Source organism: Etheostoma spectabile, unplaced genomic scaffold (genome assembly GCF_008692095.1).
Source record: "Etheostoma spectabile isolate EspeVRDwgs_2016 unplaced genomic scaffold, UIUC_Espe_1.0 scaffold00016351, whole genome shotgun sequence".
NCBI classification, from domain to species: Eukaryota; Metazoa; Chordata; class Actinopteri; order Perciformes; family Percidae; genus Etheostoma; species Etheostoma spectabile.
The window spans coordinates 1-11284 of NW_022604092.1; the positions used below are offsets into that span (position 1 = coordinate 1).

Consider the following 11284-nt stretch of genomic DNA (forward strand, 5'->3'; position numbering starts at 1 on the left):
CTCTCTCTCTCTCTCTCTCTCTCTCTCTCTCTCTCCTCTCTCCTCTCTCTCTCCTCCCCCCCCCCTCCCTCCCTCCCTCCCTCCCTCCCTCCCCCTTTCATGTCTATCCACTGTCAGTAAAGGGAAAAGCCCCCAAAAATAATCAAAAGATTTGCTGACTCGTGGTCTGTTTCCTCCTCCAGGTCCAGGCCAGAAGGCGATGCCTCCGCTGAAACCCAAACCTCCGGTGACGCCTCGCTCCAGCCTCACGGCGACGACTCCCCCCCCGCTCCAGAGCTCCCAGCAGGCCTCGCTGGGCTGCATCAGCCCCAGCCTGCCGCCGCCCACCCCCACCCTCTTCAAAAACCCCTCCTCGTCCTCCTCCTCCTCGTCCTCCTCGTCGGCCGGGACCGGCGGCCAGATGGACGCCGAGTGCATGGGAGACGCTCACACGCCTCTGTCGGATTCGCCGCCGGCCGCGACCACGGCGGCGCACGAGGAGGCGGGGCTAAGCGGGAGGAAGCCGGGACCCAAAGGGGGAAACCACGGCAACGCCGGCTCGGCCAAGGGCTCCTTCCCGTGCCGCTTCTGCGACCAGGTGTTTGCCTTCTCCGGCGTCCTGCAGGCGCACATGCGCTTCCACCTCGGCATCCTGCCGCACCAGTGCAACATCTGCGACTACGTGGCGCCGGACAAGGCCACGCTGATCCGGCACCTGCGCACGCACAGCGGCGAGCGGCCGTACGTCTGCCGCGTCTGCCACTACCCGTTCACCGTCAAGGCCAACTGCGAGCGCCACCTCAGGAAGAAGCACGGCAAGACGTCGCGGAAGGACATCGAGAAGAACATCAAGTACGTCACGTCCACCATCACGGCGAACCTCGCCTCGGCGATCACCACGACATCAACCACCTCCACCACCACGCCCCAGGACGCGGAGACGGGCTGCAACGGCGCCGAGACCACCTGCCGGTTCTGCGGCGAGGACCTGAAGACGTACCGGGCGCTGCAGATCCACCTGCGCACGCACAACGGCTGCCAGAGGAAGCCGTTTGAGTGCCGGCGCTGCGGCGCCGCCTTCCTGGCCAAACGCAACTGCATCCACCACCTGCTGAAGCAGCACCCCGAGGTGCAGGAGCGGGAGATCGAGGAGCACATCGCCACGCTCCTTCCCGCCGCGGCCGCCGCGGTGCCGGGGAATCCGATAACGCTGAACGGGATCAGTCAGCCGGCGGTGCAGGTGCTCCACGCGGTGAAGGTGGAGGCCAGCATGGTGTACCCAGCAGAACTGGACCAGCCCCTGGATTTCTCCGCCAAGAGTCTGGGCGCCGGCGGGGGGGCGGCGTCGCCCGGCATCAAGACGGAGAGCGTGTCGCCGAGCTTCGAGTGCTCCGTCCTGGACCAGCCCATCGACCTGTCCATCCCCAGCAAGAGGCAGCGGAGGGGGGGCGGGGGCGCGGCGGCGGAGGTCAAGACGGAGCTGAGCCTGGAGCACCCGGCTCTGGGTCTGTCCCGGGAGGAGAGGGCTGCGGCGAGCGCGCTGCCCCCCCTGCACCCCCACCCCCAGCTCGGCTGCTACCAGCTCCCCCCCGGGTCCACCCCTCCCCCGGGGTCGCTCGGCAACGCCACGCGAGCCCAGCGCCTCAAGCCCCTGCTCCCCAAACCGGCCTCCTGCACCACCACCACCACCACCGCCGCCACCTCCACCTCCACCTCCTCGCCCTCCATCAAGGAGCTCCCCCCCCTGGCCTCCATCGCTCAGATCATCCACTCCGTCTCCGTGGCGCCAGACCTGCTGAAGAGAGAGGCCTCCGCCGTGGTGCTGGACCCCAAGCCCCACACGGGAGGCGCTCCGTCACTGGCCGACGCTGCTGCAGACGCCCCGGGACCCTCCGTTGTCCTGGAGACGCCAGGGGACGAAACATCAGAGGTGTCCTCCAGGTATGTGAGCTGCTTTGAATTGCTTCTTTTTGGAGAAAACCTGTACATGAGGAGGAGACCTGCACGATTCAGGGGAAACATGTGAATCCCGATTTGTTTATATATTTAATATATCACACCACAAAACAAGTCTTTGCGATCTTGAGTCTTTGCGATTTAATTTTTAAATAACTTCGAATGCTTCGCAAATGCCGCGACTTTCTTCTGTTATTGTATAAAAAGGCGCTGCAAGGCTCTCAATTCCGTTACGGAGAAAATCTAACATCACGATATTCTCGACCGAATCCCTCGACGTCGACACTGCGACGACGTCGAACGGTCGTGTAACTGTGTAAGTGTCACTTTGTCCTGGGTTGTTATGGGCTGGCCCCGGAGTACCTCACGGACCTTGTCGGGCTGCATAGGCCCTCCAGAGACCTCCGTCCAGCCAGTCTGATGGTCCTGGAGGTTCCTAGATCCAACCTGAGATCCAGAGGTGATGGGGCCAGCTCCGTGGAGCTCGTTGCCTGCAGCTGTGCAGACTTCTAGAAGATCGTCCACTTTTAAATCATTGCTGAAGACTTATTTATTTGAAATAGCGCTTGGCTCCGGGGAGCCGTCTTGATGAATGTTGTATTCTATTTTTTTTTAGTATTTGTTATTTACTGGGTCTTCTATTGTATCTGTTTCATTTCATTTTTATTTTTGTGCATTTTACTGTAAAGTACTTCGGTAGGCCTCGGCCTTGGGAATGTGCTATATGAATAAATATGACATGGACATTGTTCTGTTTTTGACTCCTCGTGCACAGTTTTGGTCTGCAAAGAAGCAGTTTAAGACTTGTTTTTCAGTGTAATATATTGAATATACAAACGAGAAGCACAAATATTCTAATAGCCCAGTTTGCTCATATTGATGTATATCATTGAGGAAGCTTGTGCGTTTTGTTTTATTTTCTAAAAAAGCTTAAAACTTCAACCCTGGTGTCTACAGTCAAGATATGAACGTTTTTCATTTTTTTCAGGACAGACTGGGCTATTATAATCTTATAAATAATATATTATTAATAATAACAATAACTACTACTAATAAAGTAATATTATTGTTTACATATGTGATATATTACACGACAAAACAAGTCTTAAAATTGCTTCTTTACGGACAAAAAAGCCTGTGCATGAGGAGGAGGTCTGCACGATTCAGGGAAAAACACGAATCGCGATATTTTAGCTTAGAATTGAAATCACGATTCTCTGCCACGGAGTTTAATGTTTATCGCAAACATGAACCAGGACAAAACCAAACTAATTCGCAGCGCCAGACTCAGATTAACCTGGCACCTGAAGCACGCCGGGCATCCACACCGGCCTGAAACACAGAGGCTTCACTGGAGAGAACGGAGAGAGCATTAAAACCGATTTTATACCATTTATGTCTAAAAGTCACATATTAATAAATCCAATCAAAGTCATAAAAAAAGTTTTTAAAAAATTGAATCGTGAATTGAGATCACGATTTCATGACGATTAATCACGCAGGCCGAATACAGAGTCAAAAACAGAACAAAGTAACACTTGTACAGTTATATACTTATACACTGATGCAGTGTCGTTTCACAGTCGACCACCAGGTGGCACCAGAGTAAAGGAAACGCATTAATTAATAATTAAAGGATAATGGATACACGCTAATATATACGCACTGATGTATACGCACTAATATCTAATATATATCTAATTTGTCTCTGTGTCCACCAGGAAGCGTCCCAGGAGGTTTAGGGTTATAATATATTATATTATATTTATTATTTATAATTGTCCCTGTCTGTCCCCAAGAAGCGTCCCAGGCGGGTTAAATTATATTATATTATATATATTATATATAACTTGTCTCTGTCTGTCCCCAGGAAGGTTAGGGTTATATTATATACATATATTATATATATTTGTCTCTCTGTCTGTCCCCCAGGAAGTGTCCCAGGAGGGTTAGGGTTATATTATATTACATATATTACATATATTATATATATTTGTCTCTCTGTCTGTCCCCCAGGAAGCGTCCCAGGAGGGTTATATTATATTATATTATACATATATTATATATATTTGTCTCTCTGTCTGTCCCCCAGGAAGTGTCCCAGGAGGGTTAGGGTTATATTATATTATATTATATTATATATATTATATATATTTGTCTCTCTGTCTGTCCCCCAGGAAGCGTCCCAGGAGGGTTGGGGTTATATTATACATATATTATATATATTTGTCTCTCTGTCTGTCCCCCAGGAAGCGTCCCAGGAGGGTTATATTATATTATATTATATTATATTATACATATATTATATATATTTGTCTCTCTGTCTGTCCCCCAGGAAGCGTCCCAGGAGGGTTGGGGTTATATTATACATATATTATATATATTTGTCTCTCTGTCTGTCCCCCAGGAAGCGTCCCAGGAGGGTTATATTATATTATATTATATTATATTATACATATATTATATATATTTGTCTCTCTGTCTGTCCCCCAGGAAGCGTCCCAGGAGGGTTGGGGTTATATTATACATATATTATATATATTTGTCTCTCTGTCTGTCCCCCAGGAAGCGTCCCAGGAGGAGGCCCGCGGGCCTGGTTCTGAAGGAGAAGGCGGTTGTGAGCGCGGGGGGGGCCGCCATCGACCTGGAGTCCAGCGGCGAGTTCGCCAGCGTGGAGAAGATGCTCGCCACCACGGACGCCAACAAGTTCAGCCCCTACCTGCAGCCCGGGGCCGCGGACCTGGGGCCCAAGAGAGGTAGGGGGGGGGGGGGGCCTCATCTCACTGTAGGGACCCCCTCGGGTCCCCCGGGGAATCTGACCCGGGACATTTTGTCCAAAGTTATTGGATATTTCTAATTATTATTATTTCGAAGGCCTATTTTCTTGTGATGCAAAAACTGAAAACGGGTCAAATTTGACCCGAGGACAACATGAGGGTTAAAGGAAATTCTCAAATAAGATTTGACTTCATAAGCTATCAACAAATATGGTCTTTATCTCCGTTTCCAACAGCTGAGATAACATCTATGTTCAGGGAATGCATCAGTCTCTACTAGCACACTATTAAACATGGAAGTGGGGTTTGTTATTATCATAAGGTTATAATTCATGTTAAAAATCCACTATGGAAACAACATAAGTGTCATATCCAGAATAATGTTCTGAGTCAGGAATACATGTTTATCACAGGAAATAAGGAAAGGACGCTGATCTCAGGTAGAAAACGTGTAACTTGTTCCATTTTTCTTCTTGTAAAAATTTAAAATGGGTCAATTTGACCTGAATATAAAACAAGGGTGAAGTATAGCATGAGAGTACTTATTGTACCACTGTTATGTACTTCTGTGTGCCCAGACTTGTTCTTTAACCCTCCCGTTGTCCTCGGGTCAAATCTGACCCTTTAAAAAATGTCTATATCTGAAATATGAGTTTCTTTTTAACCAAATTACCAAAAAAAACCCCGATTGGATTCCTTCAAACGCTCTTTAAAAATACAGTTTTCCAAGTTTTTGCCCGTAGTGTTGACTAACCATTTCAGCGCTAATCCTTATTTTTAAGAGGTTTTGTAATCAAATAATACTATTTACACACAAAAGAAATGACTCCAACTCTCCGTGTGACAGATGACCGAGGAGGAGGAGGAGGAGGGGGAGGAGGGGGGGAGGAGAAGGAGGGAGGAGCGAGGGAGGAGGTGAGGCCGGCGCCGGTGGGGCCGCAGTCCAAAGGGAAGAAGAACGCGTACTCCAACTCGGTCCAGAAGATGACCTGCCCCTTCTGCCCCCGCGTGTTCCCCTGGGCCAGCTCGCTGCAGAGACACATGCTGACACACACCGGTAACACACACTCCTACACACACACCTACACACACACCTACACACACCTACACACACCTACACCCCCCCGGGTGTTCCCCTGGGCCAGCTCGCTGCAGAGACACATGCTGACACACACCGGTAACACACACCTACACACACACACCTACGCACCTACACACAGACCTACACACACCTACACACACCTACACAACACACACACACACCTACACACACACCTACACACACCTACACACACCTACACCCCCCTGGGTGTTCCCCTGGGCCAGCTCGCTGCAGAGACACATGCTGACACACACCGGTAACACATACATACACACACTCCTACACACACACACACCTACACACACAGCTACACACACACCTACACACACCTACACAACACACACACACACCTACACACACACCTACACCCCCCCAGGTGTTCCCCTGGGCCAGCTCGCTGCAGAGACACATGCTGACACACACCGGTAACACATACATACACACACTCCTACACACACACACCTACACACACACCTACACACACACCTACACACACACACCAGAGCAGAGGGAAAAAGTCTGACAGGGGACAACAATGTCAATCTTTTTGACCCGAGTTAATTATTTACAGAACGTCTTTACTGGAAAACTTCATAAAAATTAAAAAAATTACTACTTGAGTCATAAAATGAGAGAAATCTTTCCTTTTGTCCGTCCTCAGGCCAGAAACCGTTCCCGTGTCCCAAGTGCGACGCCTTCTTCTCCACCAAGTCCAACTGTGAGCGCCACCTGCTGAGGAAGCACGGCGTGACGCACCGGACGCTGCGGAGGAACGGCGCCCTCGCCAAGAAGGACGGAGACGAAGGCTCGCAGGAGAGCGCAGGTCAGACACACACACACACAGAAACACACACAGAAACACACACGCACGCACGCACGCACGCACGCACATACATACATACATACATACATACATACACAGGCACACACACACACAACAATACAAAGGCTCCCAAGAGAGCACAGGTCAGAAACACACACACACACACACACACACACACACACACACACACACATACACACACACACACAGAAACACATACACAGACACACACACACATACATACATACATACATACATACACAGACACACACACAGACACACACACACACACACGCACACACAGAAAAACACACACATACACAGACACAGACACACACACACACACACACACACGCACACACAGAAAAACACACACATACACATACACAGACACACACACACATACATACATACATACATACATACATACATACATACATACATACATACATACATACATACACATACATGCACACACACGCACACACAGAAACACACACAGACACACACACACACACACACACACACATACACACAACAAGACGAAGGCTCCCAAGAGAGCGCAGGTCAGACACACACACACACACGCACAAAACAAGATGAAGGCTCTTAAGAGAGCGCAGGTCAGACACACACACACACGTGCGCACACACACGCGCACGCAGGTGAAGGTCAGAAACACACACACACACACACACACACAAGATGTGTCACAAGATGAGATAACATGATTTCATAATCCCGCATTTTCATTGAAAAAAAGTCACAAATATCTTAGCAGAAAGTTGGAAAATGTTGCGTGTACTTCACACAAGAACAGCCACACAACCGCCATGTCATCGCTTAGTGTAAAGGCCGATAATAAAACAGCAACAACAGTCTGGCAAGTTCAGAAAATGACATCACTTTACTGTAATGCAGCCTTTAAAACTAGGAAAAGACACTTAGAATATGTCATATTAGACATTACATAAATCTAAGACGATATCTAGTCTCATATCTCGATATCGATATGTTGCCCAGCTTGAAGGTTCCTCATTTACTTCAGAAATAGCAGTTTCAGGAAAAGTTAATTACCTGAAAAAAGCAAAGATCGGGCGGAAAATGAAGCCGAATTGTTGAAAAGCAGAATTCCCATGTGTTGTTTTCTTATACATCTGTTGTGTTGATTGTGTTGATTGTGTTGATTGTGTTGATTGTGTTGATTGTGTTGATTGTGTTGATTGTGTTGATTGTGTTGACGGCGCGTTGTCCTGCAGAGAGTCAGTCGGAGACGGAGCAGACGGCTCCAGAAGCTCAAGACCTCAGCGGCGCCAACACCTCCACCGACTCAGGCTCCGCCCCCTCCTCCGAGAGCCCCACCCACTCAGACCAGCAGGGGGCGGAGTCATCCCAGTCAAGCCCCTCCCACAAACCCAGCCCCGGTTAGTCATCGCAAACGGACGATTAATCCATGAGTCAAATTATTACAAGTTAATGGTGGATTGTGACCGTCAGTTATCTCTCGAAGTGATCTTTCTGATATATATGTTGTTGAAAATGTTGTTGTTGTTTTTTAATTGTGGATGGGAAGACAACACAAGGGTTAAAAGACGGGGTAACAGAAGCAAAAGTTCGGGTAAATTTTCCCTTTAAGGACCCGGTTTTAAGGATCTGAGCGCACGGCGTGAAGCACCTGGCGCAGGTGCGTTTTAGGGCGGGTCCAAATCCACTGTTGCTGGTTTAATGCCGAAAAAAAGCGACGTTTGGACTTGGTGTCTTTTATTAATCAGAGGGGGGGGGGGTTCTGGGCGTAACATGCAATCAACCAACCAGAGGTCCTCTCCCATTCCCTCTAACAGCCAATCAGAGTTTTTTTTTTTTTTTTTTTTTTTAATTTTTAAAATTATAAATAGGCCATTTTAAATGCGGGCACCAATATATCGGGAAATGCCCATAATAATATATCTTGTCGGGCTCTAACATTCGGAATCTACAAGAAATAATAAACAGGAAAGAATGTACCAACGTGTATACAGGCAGGGCATCAAAAATATACGACCTACCTAAATATTATTTACAAAGATGTAAGTAAACGTAAAACTGTGCAAGTTGGAGTACTGTGCTGTTTAGAAGTCTTACGTGACCCCCCCGCTGTTGGACCAGCGGGGGGGGGGGGGGGTGGAAGGTTGATAGATGTGTTTCTTGCTGCCCAGTTTGCTGTATATATTATATTACATTATATTATTTTACATTATGTATAATGTATATTGAGGGATGTGTGGCTCGGTTCTGCAGGGTGCAGCCCGGCCGGCGGCTCTGCAGAGCAGCAGGAGACAGAAGCCACAGAGCAGCGTCCGGACCTGCAGGGGGCGCCGGAGACCAGACCACCACACAGCAGCGGCACCAAGGTAACCTTCCTTACCGGATAAAAGTAAACAAATAAAAAAGAAATGCCTTGTAATGCTGCACAGGGCCCTGCTACGCCATGGACTACTACACAGAACTACTACAGACTACTGTTTTTTGGGACTGTTATTGCCCCTCTTCATTTTAACCCCAACCGGTCGTCAGACACCGCCTACCAAGGGTCTGGTCCTGGGTCTGGGCCTGGGCCTGGGTCTGGGTCTGGGTCAGGGCCCGGGCCCGGTCCTGGCCCAGGACCGTCAGGACAGTGAGATGAGACAGTGAGATGAGGCCCCCCTACCTCTCTTGGGCCCCAGGTCCGCGGCCCCGGGCTGCAGGTAGGGGCTGAACTTGTTGGCGTCCGTGGTGGCGAGCATCTTCTCCACGCTGGCGAACTCGCCGCTGGACTCCAGGTCGATGGCGGCCCCCCCCGCGCTCACAACCGCCTTCTCCTTCAGAACCAGGGCCGCGGGCCTCCTCCTGGGACGCTTCCTGGGGGACAGACAGAGAGACAAATATATATAATATATGTAGGACCCAGGACCGTCAGACACCGCCTACCAAGGGTCTGGTCCTGGGCCTGGGCCTGGGCCCGGGCCTGGGTCTGGGTCTGGTCCTGGGTCAGGGCCCGGGCCTGGGTCTGGGTCAGGGCTAGGGCCTGGGGCTGGGCCTGGGTCTGGGTCTGTCCCAGGTTTCTTCCTAAAAGGAAGTTTTTCCTCTCCACTGTGGCCCTGTTGCTGCTCTGGAGGAAACTACTAGACCTGTTGGGTCCTTGTAAATTATAGAGTGTGGTCTAGACCTGCTCTATCTGTAAAGGGTCTCCAGATAACTCTTGTTATGAACTGATTCTGTAAATACAATTTAATTGAAATTGAATTGGGAAAAAAAAAGGATACTCGTGTGGAAATTGACAACTTCTCACGTTTATTTCACAGAAAAATAACACATAAACAGAATAAGTCGCTGAGCCTAACGCCGACCCCATAACGTCCCACGTCACCACGCGTTCCCGACATTTAAAGGGGCCGTGCTCCCCGAACAGTTAACGTCACCTGCGGTGCCTAAGGGCAGTAAAGTACACGTCTAGTCAGAAGGTGTGGGGAACCCCCCTCAGCAACACGGTGACTTATCTACGTCACATTCACTACAACTACAGTCGTAAAATAAAATAAATAGTTTTCTTCTTTTGTCTTTCTTAACCCTCGTGTTGTCTTCCCGTTAACCAGGAACTTGTCATTCCAGCTCAAAATATATATATATTTTTTTGGTGCTTTTCCGATGTTTTTGTCATTTTTTTCTGATTTATTTCTCACTTTTTTTCCATGCTTTTGGGGCTTTAAAAAAAAAAAAAAAAACCTGAGCTGGTTTAATAACAGGTTTTACACTTATTCTTGGAATTCATGGTCAACAAACCTCGTTTATATCAAATTATACATACGTTTTTAGTTAAAAAGGCAGAAATGATGAATTATTTTGACTGATAGTTGAGATCAGAGGACGTTGAGTGGATCTCAGACGGGTCGATGTCAGAGTTTAGTCCGGAGACTGTTTGGAAACCATTCAAAAAAAAGAACTCAAATGCTTTAAGATTAAATAAAACACCCACAAAAATTCAATGAAAGTAACGTTGTATTGAATCATCCATGTTATTTTTGGGCCATTTGGGTGAAAGAAATCCATATTTCTGATATTAAACGCTTAGAAACGGGTCAGTTTGACCGGAGGACGACCCGAGGGTTAAGGCCAGAAACCTTTCCCCTGTCTGACAAAAGTGTCTATATCTGAAATGTGGGGGTTCTCTTTGATCAAATTACCACAAACAATGGGTTGGATTTAAGGTGGTGTTAGTGAAAACTAAAAAAAAAAGTCAGTAAAAGGGACGTAAATGTCAAATTTTGTCCCCTTTTTGTCCCGGGAGGACACCACCAGGGTTAATGATGTTGACGTTGTCCTCCAGGTGGAGAGCGCCGACGACGACGACTGCCACAGCAACAAGAGTCTCGACCTGAACTTCGGCAAAAAGCTGATCGGCTTCAAGCTCTCGGCGTCCTCGGGCCCCGCTCAGGAAGAACCCCCTGCCTCCTCTTCCTCCTCGTCCTCGTCTTCCTCGTCTTCGTCGTCCTCCTCCACCTCTGCTCCCCGCGTCGCAGCCGAGAGCCCGGAGAAGGAGAAACTCGCCGCCAGGCAGCAGCCGGACTACAAGCACGTGTGCCGAGTGTGTGGGAAGAGCTTCCGTTACGCCACCAACGCTCGCTCGCCAC

General features: G+C 48.9%; 1 protein-coding gene across 1 annotated transcript; it reads left to right on the forward strand.

Annotated features, from left to right (window-relative positions):
- Positions 1 to 180: 180 nt before the first annotated feature.
- Positions 181 to 11269, forward strand: LOC116679506 (ras-responsive element-binding protein 1; the record flags this gene model as incomplete). The annotated part of the gene is given in 7 exon segments (XM_032509166.1): positions 181 to 1920; positions 4501 to 4691; positions 5560 to 5769; positions 6476 to 6637; positions 7898 to 8062; positions 8916 to 9028; positions 10981 to 11269. Coding segments are annotated over 7 exon segments (2870 nt in total), but the record flags the coding sequence as incomplete, so codon positions are not given.
- Positions 11270 to 11284: the final 15 nt, after the last annotated feature.